At 36.5% G+C, this 16,949-nt stretch overlaps 1 protein-coding gene across 1 annotated transcript in view; it reads right to left on the reverse strand.

Annotated features, from left to right (window-relative positions):
• The window catches only part of UBR5 (ubiquitin protein ligase E3 component n-recognin 5), an 87,440-nt gene that overhangs the window by 45,166 nt on the left and 25,325 nt on the right, over window positions 1-16,949 (reverse strand). The window contains exons 8-13 of the mRNA XM_041412549.1: window positions 10,724-10,873; window positions 8,551-8,744; window positions 4,115-4,231; window positions 3,925-4,035; window positions 3,054-3,208; window positions 777-894 (exon numbers count right to left, since the gene is read on the reverse strand). Of these exons, the coding sequence (XP_041268483.1) occupies window positions 777-894; window positions 3,054-3,208; window positions 3,925-4,035; window positions 4,115-4,231; window positions 8,551-8,744; window positions 10,724-10,873 (845 nt within the window). The remainder of the gene's footprint in view (window positions 1-776; window positions 895-3,053; window positions 3,209-3,924; window positions 4,036-4,114; window positions 4,232-8,550; window positions 8,745-10,723; window positions 10,874-16,949) is intronic.

A 16,949-nucleotide genomic window follows, 5' to 3' on the forward strand; every position in this document is an offset into this window, starting at 1 on the left:
TTAATTCTACTGAGGGAAACCCTAAGTATGTTATTTTCTTGATGGCATATGCAGTAGTCAAAATAGAAAACTTATGCAATCAGGTGAAGAGGAAAGTCAGCATTACGTATGGAAAAAGAAGCTGTTGTGAAATTCATAGCTGAAACCAATAGCTTTAGCATTGAAACTGTTTAACATGTAATATTTAGATGCTCAACTACAAAAGGAACTACGAATCCAGTAACAGAGACTCACCACAGTGACAATTAGAATGGCTCTGCAATCAAAAGAAATGTGCTCCCTAGGAAAGGGCTGCTTTGTCTCATATTAGTTCTAGTACTTATAAAAAAATCCTCTGTATCATTTTTTAGCCTTTTTGGTAAAGACTTCAAACCAAAGGTCTATCACACTGCATAAATAAATTAAACCCAGATATTAACAATGCAGGCATTTAAATGCCTCATCATTTACAAAGCTATTTGTTCTACAGGGAATTGTATTTCTATACTTACTTCCTCTCAAAATACAGAATCAGTAGGTAAGTTAAAATAGAAGTACTTTGCATAAGAACAGCTTGTTCTTCTGTGCAGCAAGAGTCATACTTGTAGAACAGCAACAATACTAACAGGACACTGCCATATACAGCCATATCATTCAAACGTACTATTTCCCATTATTGCTATCACTTTTGGGCATAACTTTTTGTGCTAATTAATTTTGTTGTGTTTTTTTTAAGAGCACATTTTAAGCTCATCATATAGCATGGTAAAAATGCCACTGCTGACAGCTGTACTTGCCTGGGTTCCAACAGTTATGTTTGGCATAGAGGAGATACCGGCACTAGACTTCGGCTTTTTATTTTTTGCTCTGGCCTTTTCTAGCATTTTCTTCCTTTGGCTGAAAGGAACTACACCCCTGTGGAAAAATGCATGTTATTTTTAAAAGGCTGTGAAAGAAAAGCTTTGTTCTGAGCTTTGAACAGTTTATTCCTTCTGCTTAATGTAATAATGAACAAACATTCAAGTGTGTGTGCCACCTTCCCCAAAATTTCAAAGCACTGCAGAAATGTCATCTTTTTCCATATGTACCCAAACTTTCCAAATTCATGTCGACTACCCCAATTTATAAAGAGGAGGAAGAGGCAGAACACACGACTTAGTTCATTGCCAAATGGCTTTCCTTCCAGTCTGTCACAAGTGGAATACTTCAGTCACAGCTTTCAAGATGCAGCTTGCCTCTCTGAACTTATGGATATCTTTCCCACAAATAGTGATAATTTCCAGAATTTGCGTCCTCTGGGGAACATGATTTTTGTTTCCAAATTTTTAAAGCCTCGCTTTCTCTCTGGGTACATGGCTGAAGGAGTCTGGGGCTCTTACAACAACTTCCACTGCGAGAGGGGGAAAAAAAACAACTTCTTTTGTAATTGGATCCACTTGGTTTAGTTGAAAATCATGCCTGCATACACAGCTGAGCATGCTTATTATTTTGATACTCAATGTTTCAGTCAGTAGCTTATACAGTTAGAAGCTTTGATTCAAGAAGCTCTTTTATGTTAAGTAAAACATAAAAAGCATCAGTCCTGTGAAAAAATGGAAATTGGAATCCTGTCTCATGTACTACAGATCACTGTAAGTCGATATCAATAGTAACAGAAGCTTCTGTCTGTATCAATCTGGTAACATAAAATCACAACAGCTGACATTTAACCAGAAAAAGACACATTACATCATTAATTGCTTCCAAAGACTACATGTAAACACTAGTATTTCTGTATGTGTTATGCACAGATTATTCCAGTAAATACGGAAGGTTCTAATAGCCAAGTATCTCCAATGCTACAGCTCAGCAGTATCTATACAAAGCATAATTAAAGTGTGCCGTGTCAGCCATGACATAACGAAAGAGCCAAGAACCAGAAGTTTACAAGTCTAGCTACAAGTCTACTTAAATACTTTCCAGAGTTAACAGAATTTAATGAGAAAGCTGTTTCATACAATTAATTTTCAATGCTCTCATTTCCAGCTCATCATCGAGTATTGAGCTCATCCATGCCTCTAAGCCACTTGAACTTTAGGCATGATATATAATGCAATGACTCCTGACACACTGAAAAATAATGCATGCTGACAATGCATTAGTATTACTCAATTAATTCCCTTAAATTAGAAACTCATTTCAGAGCCCTTTGGAAGTATTATTTTTGAGGATTTGTTTTTTGCTGTTTTGTTTGGGGTTTTTAAATACTTTCCAGAGTTAACAGAATTTAATGAGAAAGCTGTTTCATACAATTAATTTTCAATGCTCTCATTTCCAGCTCATCATCGAGTATTGAGCTCATCCATGCCTCTAAGCCACTTGAACTTTAGGCATGATATATAATGCAATGACTCCTGACACACTGAAAAATAATGCATGCTGACAATGCATTAGTATTACTCAATTAATTCCCTTAAATTAGAAACTCATTTCAGAGCCCTTTGGAAGTATTATTTTTGAGGGTTTGTTTTTTGCTTTGTTTTGTTTGGGGTTTTTTTGGTATAAGCTTCTTAATCATGAAGCTATCAGTTAAAATATTTTAACTAATATTTCATATTTTATCTCTGAAAGGGTTATATTTTAACAACAAACTCCAGAGGGAGCATTTGATGTTATTTCCCCCCTTCTTTAAGATTTAGACCACAAACTAATAGACCAAATCTTCTAACAGAGCCAGACAGAGGAACATCGACCTCGTATGTGGGAAAGTTTGTTCCATATTTATAATCTGAAAGACCCAAAAGGCATAGAGAAGATTATTCTCATCCTGTGTAGTAGATACATCTGAATGCTAAAGCACTTACATCTCCTAAAATAACGATCTTATTCTGTTTAAGATGTTATAATTGGATCCAAACGCTTTAAGCATTAAAAAAGAGAATAAATATGTTTTATAAAGGGAGCCTAAGATCAAGTGCAGATTTACCAAACTCAGAACAGTGGTGGCTCAGCAGTTTTGCAATGCTTCTCAGAGCCAGAGACTGAAGACACCCAGAGCATCCACACTGTTGTACACAAACACAGTATTTACTCACCACCAATACAAGTTGTTCTCTAGTTGAGCACACGTGTAAAGAGCACAACAATGTAAAGAAACAATCCGTTCTCCCTGAAGCTCTGAGTATGTCTGTGCAGTGTGTTCTAATTTAGAGGCTACGGAGCTTAAAGTTTCATCTACCCATGTAGCAACCTAACAGAGAAGGAAAGAAAGGAACAGAGAAGGTAGAGGGGGGAAAAAAAAAAAGAAAAAGAGAAGTTGCACATCAGTTGCATCTTCAATGTAATATTTACTGGTTTTGGAATGGGGGGGGGAGAAATGTATCACAAAACAAAGAAACAATTATAACCTTCAGAAATTTATCCCCTACCACCTTTCTTTCCCCAAAAGAGAGCTTTCCAGAATTGTTTTCCCCCTCTATTTCTAGTCCTCAACCTTAACAAAAAAGGTTGAAAAAAAACAAAGAAGAAACCTGTCAAAGTATATGGATGTGTTAGTGTCTTTACCAAATCAATTTCAAGTTCACTCTAACTGGGCTGAAAAGCATATTTAGCTAACTTACTTTACATCACTGAAAGCTTCAATGTCCTTAGTTTTTCTACTAAATCTCTACAGAACATTAACAAGCTTCTCTATTCCCAAACCAGAGTCAGTTTCTACTGTAAAAGCAAAAACTCAAGTACTTCATATAATCAGGCAACCTTTTCACTGTTTCAACTCTAAATCTGATAGATTATCTTTTTTAAAAACTTTTTGCATTTCATGGGGAAGAAAGGAAAGGAATGAGCAAATGAATTGAGTACTTTCTGGTGTACATGAAGCTGAATAAACAACTTCTCCACGCTATACTGCAAGCACTTGAAAAAACCCAGCTTTGTCAAATTCAGCAACCAGCAAACATTTCATACCTTGTTATTTTCCGTGGCAACAGTTGCTCTAATACTATTTGCAGAAAGGAGCACAATCTTTTCATTGGTTAACCCCAAGAACATGGCTCGTGGATGATGTAGTGAAGGATTCTTTAGGAATAAAAAAGTATTTTAGATATTCAAAGCACATAAATAATTCCGATGGGGAATATTTAAAGCTATACAGTACCTGTGCATTTCTGTAAGGCTCTGATTCACTCCATTTCCACTGATAGAGTTCTCCTTTACTGCTAACAGCCACAAGCTCAGAATATAGAGCTCCAATAGAAATAAACTTTGTTCCATCCTACAAACACAGAAATACGAGGTCTAAGACAATTATATTACAAATACATCTATAAAAACATATAAATGCAAAAAAATGAACTTGGAATTTATTTCTTTTCAGAGCATCCATGATTGATGAACCTGAAAATAAAGGTTTATCCAAATTGCCTTAAGATCATCATGCCCCCTCACACAAAACATCATTGTTTCTGATGAAGTGTGGGAATAAAGAAAGATATTATTTCCAAGACTTTTAGCAATAGCATATACATGGCAATTAACCTGGACAGTTTATTAAGAGCTTACAATGTGCTTTAAGAATACAACATGGCTCATAAAATTAGAGATGAGAAGATCTTTTGACTTGTGACGTTGAAAAACAAAATTCTGCACGAAATTCCAGCTGTTTGAAATTAACAAAAAAGCAACATAATTCCACTATTCCATTACTAAGTATAGTCAGAAAGGTATCTTCCAAGCTACCCAAGAAATCAATTATCAAATTCACTGTTTTATCAGTTAAACGACTCTTATCTTTCACTTCTGAAAGTAAGTAACTGCAAACAACATCCAGTTTTTAAAACATCAGTATGCATCATTATAACCTGACATGCTGGGAAAGTTTCTAATTATTGGTTATTCCTCTTGCCCTTTTCTTTTTGAACATTTTATCAAAATTCATCTGGTATCTTTCTGCTACTTACACGGCATCAGGTCGTTCATTTGCTTCATCCTATACCTACAGGGACCTCAGAGGTCTGACTTCCTTCCTCTTAGACTGGGTTTTGTATCAATGCAACTATACAATGTTACAACCTCACTTTTGCAAACTCCTGTTCCTCCTTGCATTGAAACAGATCTCAAACTACAGAGAATTTGAGTGATTTCACAAAACATTAAATTCTGTTTACTGAGAAACATTTGTAATGTTTCACTCCTCCTCAGCAAGTGCAGCTATAGTACAAACATGTTCTTTCTGAAGTTCCTTACTACTAATAACTCAAATTTTTCCTCCACTTACAGCTTCACAAAAAGTGGGGGAAAAAAAAAACCAACTTGAACTAGTATAAAATCAAATGCTGTCTTCTACAGGTACAGATCTGACAGATCTGGTCTTCTCTGCAGTGGTTATCTCCCCAGACCAGTATCTTTAACTGACTCTCATTACAATACACCACGTTTAAGCACTTCAGCCATCTCAGGGGAAACGAACTCAGTGAGCCAATAAAAAAGTCCCACTATCTAGTACATTTACCTGTCCTCTAAATTAGGAGACTTTTCACCACAGAAGTTTGAAAGTGGAAACACTTTTAGTTTCCTAAGTTTGGATTTACACTATTTTTTTTACTGTTTTCATGCCCAGAAGTGCACGTTCCAAAAGGTGTGAATGTGTCCTTGAGTGACACAGGATTCACTCAATACAGCCCTTACCAAATGCTCACCAGTATTTTGGGAAAAAGAAAAGTCGCCGGAGAAAAGAACAGAAGCAATCACAAGCAATTATCTTTTATAACCTGATAAGAGTCTCTAGAATTCGTTAGATCATTAGAGAACTATTTTGTTCTGGAGGGCATCTACCAACATAGCAGAGAAGCAACACAACTGCTAACCCACATCATGATTATTAATACATGCCATGGCATAAACATGGCACATTCTGAGAAAGAACTGTCATCAGAACCTACTGTAGCCTAATGAGATGCATCTCTACTTCATCAGCATAGATGAATCTTCAGAAGTTAGCTGGCCTAATTCCTCAGAGTTAAGTAGGAAAAGCAATTAATTTTTGCTCCAAGACACTCATTTTGACTTCTCATCTTGCTAATGTATCTTTTAAAAACAAACAGCTTTGTACCAGAAGCTGAATATTAGAGACCTGCCAATCAAATTTTTTCTCTCCCTTCTATCAAAATATTAGCAGTTGTGACCTAAGTGCTTCAGGATCAATGCTGCATTCACCTCCAGAGAGCCATTCAACCAACTGCCCAAAGATGCAAAACAACACAACAGCTCTGTTTCTGTAACCTGAGACTCATGTTCAACAGCAAAATCTGATTGCAGACCAGAGAAGTTAACACACAGGAAGATGATGCAGACTACGGACAAAATCTTAATATCTCAAGCAGAACACACCTACTTGAAAAAACTAAAGGCTTGGTTTGCACCTACATTACAGTCAGGCAGGGAAAGATCAGCCACACTTGCCATTCCCACACTCCAATACACGTAGCTCTGATACACGTGGCACAAGATTGATACAGTGCAAGTGCAGACTGACAGCATTACAGTGCAACAAGATTTGAGTTATCAGAAGAATGTACTCATTGATCTGGATTCCTGAGCAGCTGATGATGTTTATTTGGTGGAGAAAACACAGCACCTGAGCAACATGTCTACACAGTGTCAGTCTCAGATTGCTGGTGAAACTGATGCACTTGGGAGCACTATCAGCTTTCTAAAAGTTTCACCTATGCCTGCCAGGTTGGTACTTCACCTCCCACAAAAAAAAGTTAACCACCCTCTTCACAGCCTTCTACAGAGTTCTGTCCCAAACACCAAAGGTAAAAATAATGAAAAACGATGGAAAAATATTTGCAAACATGACTGGTTCTTTTGTAGTGGTTTCTTGTGTGCTTTCACTTGCCCCCTACCTTACTGTCTTTCCAGTAACCTTTCAAGACCCCCTTCCTATTTTCCAAAATGGAAGAGACACATGAACTGACCTCTCTGCTAAACCATCTCCCCCAGGATTTTCCCCTTGAAGAATTTCTGTTGGAAAATACCACCAAAAAAAAAAATTCATGCTGGATTTACAGCAGGAAAAGACATAGAACCATTTCTTATAAATGTTCAGCTGAAGGAAATGACAGAAAGTTCAACTACTTTTGAATAAAAATGGAAGGCCTTTCCAGTAAGACACCTTCATTTAACTGGAAGCCCAGGAGCTGGAGTTTATATGAGTGCATATGCAAACAGGTACGTGGGAAGCAGTTCAGTGTATATAAACTGCACAGGCATACAGCTAGGTATCACAGCAAAACAAACAAAAAACACCACACTAGTAATAACGGCCATAGTAACGTTACCAAAACAAAGATGATGAGTCAGTATTCCAAATGTAAACTACACTTATTCATTGATGTTAAATTCCTGGAATGTCTCTCTACCAAGCTAGATTTCCTCATTCTAAGCTAGGGGAACAAAAGCTGCTAACTTTCATTTACAGAGAAGTTCAATGTTACTAGACGAAGAAAACCAAAACCAAGCAAAACCAACAACAAACCCAAAACAAACAAAGGGAAAACACTTGAGACATAAAATATCTGTTAGAGAGCAACTACTAGACAAACATTCTTTTTAGGTCTCTTAATTTCTCAGTCTGAATGCCCAGAAGAAGACACCCGGATCTAAAGTCATGCTGCTGTTAGCAGAAATAAGCCTCTATATTCACCTCTGTTTTCAAGCTTTCTATCTAGATTTAGTCTGAAATGAACAGAGACACAGAAAAAGAAAGTGTGACAGATCAAAAAAGCAACCTCACAGATCCCGTGGACAGACACAAATGGGAATACTACAGCAAGTCAGTAAAATTGGTCTACTAAACATAGATGATCACTTCCATTCTTAGGAAGCTTTTTGGTTTTTTGGTTGGTTTGGGTTTTATTTTATTTAGGTTTTTAAAAACTCATCTCCCCAAACATCTAGCTAGTTCACAAAGACAATGACCACAGATATTCAATTACCAACATATAGCTGGTGTTTCTACTACTTTTATCTCCTGTAGTTATTACTTCTTGCCTTGAAAATAGAATTAGGGTTATAAAGAAAAACAGCTAATCAACACAAAGGATTCTGAAGGAGCAACCAAGTTACTGATCAACTCAAAACACAACTGCAAATAAATGCAAATTTTTGCTATTGTAGTTCAAAAGCACAATCCACTCAAACTGAAAGTATCTCTAGAAATAATAATGCTTATCAAAAAATGTTTCCTTGATGCAGCATAATTTAAATTGTTTCATGAGTCTCCTACTGCCAATTAAATGCTTTGAGCACCCAAATAAATAAAGAAAAAGAAAACCCCAAGCTTTATGATCTACAGCATTATCTTGAAAATACACAGAGAAAATAAAAACAATAGTAACAGAAGTGTAGCTATAAGGGTGTCAATAATTATGTGCAATTTAACTAAGTGCATAATAAGGAATATGCTTTATTACATTGTCTCACAAAACTAAGACATCATAGTCAAAAAGGCAACTCACAGTATTTCTTCAGAAAAATAAATAAACAGATCAATTGCACAGCATGCAAATAATAGATTAAAAAATTTCATACCTTATCTGGCCACCACTGCAAGTCTTCTCCTAAAGAAACAGGGCTTTGAACAGGTGTATTCTTCTTGTCCAGGTTTGGTTCTCCTTCCTTACTTGTTGAGCCTCTTTCATTATCAAATGAGGCTCCATCAAGCCACCTTCGCTCACGCAAACGTAAAACGGACTCACGTTCACGCAACAGCTCAGAGTCTCTCTCTAAGGGAAGAAGGAGAACTGGTATGCAATTGGGTCACACCAGTGGGATAAAAGTAAGCCACTCTCTAGTAAAGACCCTTCAGGATGCAACTAACAGCAGTTTAATCTACTCACACAGATTAAAAATATAGTCCTGACATGCAACATTCAACATATTAACTCTTTCAAGAATATGTACTTCAGAATCGCTAAACATAAAATCAGCTAGAAATAAAGGGTTACAGTTTTGTTCACTATGAAAAAACGCTAGAGAAATTTCACTTACATCATAAGAGGCCAAATACATTTAACATTTCTATTTCAAGTTTTCTAGTACAATATGCAATTTTGTAGTTTTATCAATGTAGTTATAACAACAGAAGAATCTTAAGTCTATACAGTCTGTCAGATAGCTTTATGCAAACCAAAAAAGAGTATTTATTAGAGAGTTTCATAGCAACTTTCCCAGAAAAAAACAGTAATTTGAAAAGGTTAAAGAAAGAAAGCATTAAAAAAAGCTCTCATACATGTTTGATAATCCAGCTCCTTTCATTTAAAGCAATATTCTATAGGACTGGATTTAATAAATTAAAGTGTATCTGCTTGGAGTAGATTAAATGAAAACTTTTCAAGAGTCAGAGAAGTTTTTAAAAGGATCCTGACAGAAAAATGTTCCTTACCAAAATGCTTCCCTTCCAACTGGCCTATAAACTGTCTAAAGCCAGTACTCTGCAGTTTGCTCATGCAGAAAAAATTTTTAAATGAGATAATCAAACTAACTTTCCACAAGTCAACTACACATGGAGAACAAGCATTAAGAAATTCGTGATAACATCTTATATAGAACAACCTCTTATACAGAATAACTTCAGAAAAGGAAAAAAAGGAGGAATTTAGAAGGAGTTCTGTCAGATGCTGAATATTCACACATGCACATAAATGCATTTAACCTATGAAGTACCTCACGCTCACAAAAATTAACTGGAACTATAGATACGAGATGACTGCATTATTATCTCATAGTTTCAATGGATTACACCAAGTCTTGGGTCTTTTGCTGTATTAGACAAATGGGAAAGTTTTTACATAAGCCAAACACGACAGCCTGTCTTACAGATGTATTTCATGTAAGTACTGCACTTATTTTCTAGCAAACATCACACTGACCCCTGACTAATAATTTTGTAACAGGAACTTACATGTTCAGCAATTAATATATTAAAACATGTTCACGAAAGGCAACAAAACTGTGCTAAATAAACAGTCACACCAGAGGTTGGATTAACAGTTTGGAAATACTGTAGCTATTTGTGGCAACAGCTTCAAAAGGATAAGAAATTGCTGCATGGTCTGTTATAAATTTTTCAAGTGTATAATGCTTAAAAGAAAAAATGCCCTAACACTACTCAAGGAGCTTTTTTTATCACCTGCCAATAGTTCTCCTTATCCAATTATAAAAATGCTTCAAAAAAGTAAAATTTAGATTTCTTCTCCCTCCTTGTTATCTAAAGTTCCTCATTCCGTAAAGGTAACTTCTGTCATGGAACAACTAAGGAAATGTGAAGAAGAGTGTACACAGAGCAACCCAAAAGAAAGAAAGAAGAAGAAGAAAGAAAGTATTAAGAATGCTGCATGTCATCAATTATTATGAATTTTTGAGCCAAATTATATATTTGTATCACAATTTATATATTAGTAGGTACAAACACTACAGTTTAAAATAAACTTAACATGCAATAATTTTATAACACCTTGCAACACCAATGATCAACAATTATATTTTTAGTATATGACTATCGACGCTCTTGCAGAACTTACCTGCTAACAGTCAGAATTCATTAATAATTTTGATGAGCAGCAGTCTACTTGTCTACTCTGTATTTGACAACATATCACACTCTACTTTCACATTAAATCAGCATCTAAACCACCAGTGTGTACTATCTCTAGCTTTTCCCACAGCAAACTACTTATTACAAAGAAAAAAGGTGCAAAATTACCTCTGGATGAGCCTAGCCTGGAAAGTGATGAGCGCCGAAAGGATGGATAACCAAAGTAACTAATATCTTCTGAAAACATAGCATCAGCATCAATAATGACACTTGGGTGAGCAGAATGTATGTCAGCATCCAGAAGAGACATAAGATCCTCTATAAGAGGAGACAAGGATCTTAAGTGAATAATCAGCTACTTAAAACATCAGCTAGAGAGACCATCAACTAAACAAATATCGAAACAAAAAAAAATCCTATCTATTAATTGAATTTCTGCTCTTCAGATTCACCAGTGCAAACTCATGTGCCTCCTATGCAACCACATTTACAATCAAGCTTGGCAAACTAGTGAACAAAAGCAGCTTCCCTGCAAGAACTGCTCTGTCACTTACCTAACTACATTTCCCAAAAAAGGCCTTCCCAAAACATATTGTTCTGTATCCCAGAAATTCAAACTTGTGACTGTCACTTGAAATAACAAAGCACTAAAGATAGAGACATATACACACATGTGCACACACACTCATGCATGTGATGCAGAACTCCCAAGATGACCTAGAATGGAGGACAGAGCCGACGGAGAAAGGCGGCCTTCGCACAGCCACGTCTTTGATGCCAAAGACTGCACCATTTTCCATGCAATGTTTCTTTCAGAGAATGATGTACTCATTTAATTCACAAGCTAGTGACTTGCAGCTCTCAATACAAAGCTTTAAATGGTAGCTACACAAACAACAACAGTTATCTGGAAAAAGCACAGTGTTTTAATACCATGCAGATTAAAAAAAGACCCAACCAAACCTAAAGGCTGAACTTAAATACTGTGACTGCCCTAGCTTCTGTGTTAGAAAACTTGAGTTTCCCTGGAGTAATGACCATCATTAAAATGCAAAACAATCTCCTTCCAGTAACTAAATTACAGCTTCTATCCACACACAAAAGAGGCTACTGGAAATTCATGTGACTTATTGAAGGCCAGCAATATGGACTGTCAAGACAACTGAACCTGACCACCATCTTACCACAGGTCAGTCCTACTTCCCTCCTTTATCCCTGTGGTGGGCCCCTCCTTGGTACAAGGGGGGATTTCTAAATCTACAACTAGTGCATTCACCTGGCTTGAAACAGAAGCTCATTGGGTTTAGAAGTAAGGTGGTGATGGATCTTCAGAATGACTTAATGGAGTAATCACAACCCCAGATGTGGAGCTTCACCACATGCTGCAAAGCTGACCAGACCCCACTGCTTGCTGCTGAAGGAAATAGTTCTGCCCTTCCCAAACCTTCAAGCAAATCCGATATTAAAAAAAAAAAAAAAAAAAATTAGGCTCCCCAGATTAGGTTTCACTAGCCCATACAGGCCCAAAAATCTCACCCCCATGCAAGGGAATGGCAGGATAGTGCCTTCTGGCAGCAGGACAACCTCATCAGCTTAACCCACCCCTGAAGCTCATGTGAGGCTATACACAGACTCCCTTCAGGAAACCTGGAAGGAGCACAATTCCTGCACATCCAGTTCTCACCCTCTATCTCATAGGCAGAAAACAAAACAGTGGCTAGAAAACAAGCATTTTTGACAGCAGAATCTGATTATTATGAGTCTTTTTCTCAGTGTCTGGAATGAAACAGAGGGAGGAACCTGAAGTAGAGGGTATCAAAAAACTGAAAAGGAGACAGAAATCTGCGCTTAGAGCTGGTACTAATTCACTTAAGACTTTCACATGCCTGCAGATCAGAATATTCATCCTTGTATTTCTAAACTCATCTACAGGAAATGTAACACATACCACCGACTGTCCACAGAAAAACAGCACTGCAAACCAGTGAGCACAGTGGTTCAAGGCAAGACCTACAAAAATGTTTTTTGCATTCATTAAGTAATCCATTCAAGTGTAGGCTGTGCTTCTAAAAGCACACCATTTGGGACTCTATAGTTCACACAGTACACTTTAGGAAGTCATCCATGACAGACTGCTTGGAAATCTTAGAAAGAAAACTGACATTTGGCAAACAGGCTTTAGCTAAAACAATTCAGATCACTCAGAGTGTCCTTACCCTGCCTGCTACTGGCTTTTCACAATTATAAAGCTGCAGTACACCTCACCTTCAGTGCCAACTTGTAAGTAACAGTTTTCAGAGCTGGGAACACAGATGAGATTCTGTTGTATTTCCCAATATTGACATACTGCTCCCTCCTCCCACAACCATCTTTTCCCAGGTAAGCTCCAACCCCTCCATACTCTAGCAACTAGTTCTGATATCTTCTGGTCAGTGTCCAGGAAAAAAAAACATGCAAAGAACTTTGATCTCTTTCTAGGAACCAAACTGCCCAGTACAGAAAAGAACTTTCCACCCTCATTCAAAATGGACAACACTGGATTTTTTTAAGGTAAGCTACGTGAGAAATCCTCTTGACAGAAAACACACACTAACTTGTAACACACACACACACCTTCCACCAGGTCAGGCATCTTGAGTTTAGCTGTGTTTCCAAAAAAAAAAAAAAAAAAAAAAAAAAAAAAAAAAAAAAAAAAAAAAGGTAAAAATTCAAGTGTCAGACGTAAGAACCAAAACTATGTGGCTTTGGGCTAAATACGCATTAAGATGAGTAACGAAATGAAGCCTTTTCTTACCCTCTTATTTCAGCTTCAAATCAGATTTTAATTTTCTTCCAGTATTTCTGAAAGAGATCCCCCTTCTTCCATTTTCTATATCAGCAAAGAAAGGTGCTAAAACCAGTAGGGATAGGAGCCAAATCCACTCCCCTTCAAACATCACTGGAATTTTTTTAGCGCTGTGAAAACACAGATACTGCAAGGCTACATCCAGTTTAAGAATCCAGTTTTAAAAAAATGAAACAAAACAAAACCAAAAAAAAACATTCTCTATGTCTTTATTTTTCTGCTCTTCAGACAAATCCCATGGGATTATATCACTCATCTCTTATGCTGTGTTAGACCAGAATCAGACTGCTCCCTTCACATCTAGGTGTGATATTTCTGATGAGCCTATTTTTGTAAGAAAACATCTATGATTATCTACTAAATGCCAAAGAAAATCGGAAGGAAAAAGATATCTAGTTCAGAGGAAAAAAAAAAATACCCAAATCCCACCCCCTAAAAAAAAAAAAAAAAAAAAAAAAAACACCAAAACAAAAAAACCACCTAGTTTTCAGTATGCACATAAGCAGCAATTCGAATAGCATTATCACCTGATTCATTAACTGAAGGTGTTGCTTACATCAATTCTGATCTCAAGCAGAGTTCACTTTAAACCTTTTCCCTTAAGGGGGCAATCGTAAGTTCTCTCCCCTCTTCTCAGCTGCACTCTTTTATGAAATATTCAAGTATTCAACATGTTCAGTACCTCCTCCTCTTTCAAGTTTGGATTAAATTGGCAAAACTGTGACAGTGAAGGGAGAGAAACATTTGTTTTGGTTTCCTAGGAAACTAGACTAAAACAGAACTCCAGAATTCATTCTTGATAATTATTCAAAATATTACCCAACCTGAAGTTCACAAAAACAGAGAAAAAAACCCAACCCAACAACAAAGAAAACCAAACCACAACAACAAAACCACAAAAAAACCCCAACCCCATTATCTAATTGTTTTCCCCAAAGGCAAACCACTGAGCTGATCCTACACTATGCTGCAGCTCCCATTCCACTCCCTGGAAGCCAGCACAGCAAGCCCTGCTGCAATACCAGCCCATCTCTCTCCTCTGCAGAGCAGCCTGGATGTTGTCAAACCCACGTTTCACAAGTCCCACTAGCAAGAACCCACTGTACCATGCAGAAGTTACTGAGCAAATATGCACTCCTCTGAAATGCACAAACAACAAAACTTTTTAACATCTACAGCATCTCTATTCCAACTATTAACAGAACATAAAGCCCACAAAAACCCTCTAATACAGCCTGGTATGTGTCTCACAGAGGCTGTCAAGACTTTCCTATGTTAAATGAGCTGTTCTGTGTATTTTTACCTTGATTATTCTCCTTACGTATTTGTTATGAAACAAATGTACCCAGAGTCCTCTCTCCTTACTATCACAAAAGAAACAGGACTAGATTAGAAAAGCCAAAAATCAAAGTACACTGGGATCCAAAAATAAATATTTAAGAGACACTCGTTGATAGCAATCTGTATAGAAAAGTAACATTCTGCTCTTCACTTACAACATTCTGAGAATTCAGGAAGGATTGAAACATGTTTTTTGCTATCTCAGAAAGTCAGATGCATAACATTTACAATACTAATAATATCATCACAACTATGATCTATTAAGAAATTATGATCCATTAAACAATAATATATTAATTTCACAGTACCTGGAAAGTATCTCAGCTTATTAATGACTTTTTAAAATTATATGTAAAACGCTTTTAAAAATTTCTCTATCTTGGAAAGCTTAGAGAAGTAACCCCTAAATTTAAGGGTCACAAAGCATGAGACATGCAAAAGGCAGAAAGACAAAATTAACATATGCTTTTAATTGAAATGCAAGAGCCTCAGAAGTCCATAGGCAAATTCTGTCTTCTCGTTTGCTTTTTTTGTGCTTGAAATGAAAATCAAAAAACTTTAAAGCATAATTTGGCATAACTTTAAAAATTTCTTTATGTTAAAATTTATCTTAAAATTTTCTTTATCTTTCAAAACAATAAAAAGCCTAACAATTGAATGCATATAGCATTTATCAGTTATCCACGATTTTCTCAGATGATGCTATAGTTCCAAAGGGGCATCCAGACATGAGATGACAAGTAAAAGCAGAAAGACTGCAAAGTTTCTAGAGCAAAAATACTTTTAAAAAGAGCTATAGACAACTTTCTCTGACCATTTGGTTTTCCTGAAAACTAACTTGCATGGTCACGTGACACAAGCAAAGCTGCTAATTTTTACTATTCAATGTTTCAACAGTAGAGTTATGACAGCACTGCCTAGTGTTCAGCTAGATTTCTGATCAGTTTCAGATACCACACTAATTAATTTCTGTGCAACAAACTGATTTTCACCCATAAAACTTAGGACAGAAAAGGCATGCACATTCTACAAATCAGAAAATACATCTTTGAAGAGTGGTGTTACGACAGATCAAGTGTCATTTCAGTCATCATTTCCATATCTTTTCCCATAAAAAACTGGGAAAAAAGCCCAATTTCTCTGTGGGGTAAAGCAGGGGAAAAACCTAATTTTAAGACATTGCAGTCCCTTACAGGAAATTTACTCTGAACAGGGAAGAAGATTTAAAGATTAAGCCAAGGAAATTTTTTTTTTTCTGGACATCCAGTGAGGACAGTGAAACTCTGCATTCTACTTTAACCTATCTCAAATAGATGAGACTCACAGACTGTAGTGGAGGCACCTTCAAATAAATGTTACCAGTCACAGGTTGTCAGACAGTCCCTATTAACTGATCCTTAGGATCACAAGGGGTACTCAGAGAACAGCTGATGCTGTTGAAGGCTGGTTAGTATGGTTAAAAGCAATAATTTACAGTAAAAGTTCCTAACTATGATTTATCTTCTTAAGGTCAGTTCTGGAGGAATGCATTTGGGTATCCTTAAGACTAAGCAGTGCTTTGAACACTTGGAAACTTCAGAGAATCAACTTCCTCCAGTGCATCTGTCTAATCCTATTAAGCTGATCACTAAAAAATAAGACTGAGATTTAAGATTTTTTTCACCCCTTTCACCAAGAGTCTTGATTCTACAGCAAAATAAAGATGCTTGACAGATGCAACTAAAACTAAAAGAAGCAAAATGAAATGCAAAGTTTTTGTTGCAGAAATTAAAAAACCCGTGCTCTAATCACATGACAAGATAATGATGGACGAAGCCCATGAACCTTCCTGGTGAACCAGATGAGCAGAAAGAAAAAAACAAAATACAACCATTTATTAGAAAAAATATCAAAACATCATTTTGACACACAGAAGAAAAGCTACTGTGTAGTCAGAGTTCAGACATGTTCTTTTCGTGCAGTGCAACTAACACAACACTGGATTTGGCTATGTTTTCCAATCTGTTCACTCAGCAAGAAAAGATTGCCTAAATTATTTAGCCAATGCAAAAGAAGATTCGAAGTATTTTATAAAAAGCAATTTTATGGGACAGGCAGTATTTCAAAAACATCTGCATAGGATTTTGCTATTATAGCCAGAACAGCATTTATAAGGGCAACTTGAGATGAAGACTAAATTCTTGATCTAACTGTAACCACTGTAATGTG

Source organism: Onychostruthus taczanowskii, unplaced genomic scaffold (assembly GCF_017590055.1).
Source record: "Onychostruthus taczanowskii isolate IOZ18803 unplaced genomic scaffold, ASM1759005v1 scaffold4, whole genome shotgun sequence".
In the NCBI taxonomy this organism is placed as follows: domain Eukaryota; kingdom Metazoa; phylum Chordata; class Aves; order Passeriformes; family Passeridae; genus Onychostruthus; species Onychostruthus taczanowskii.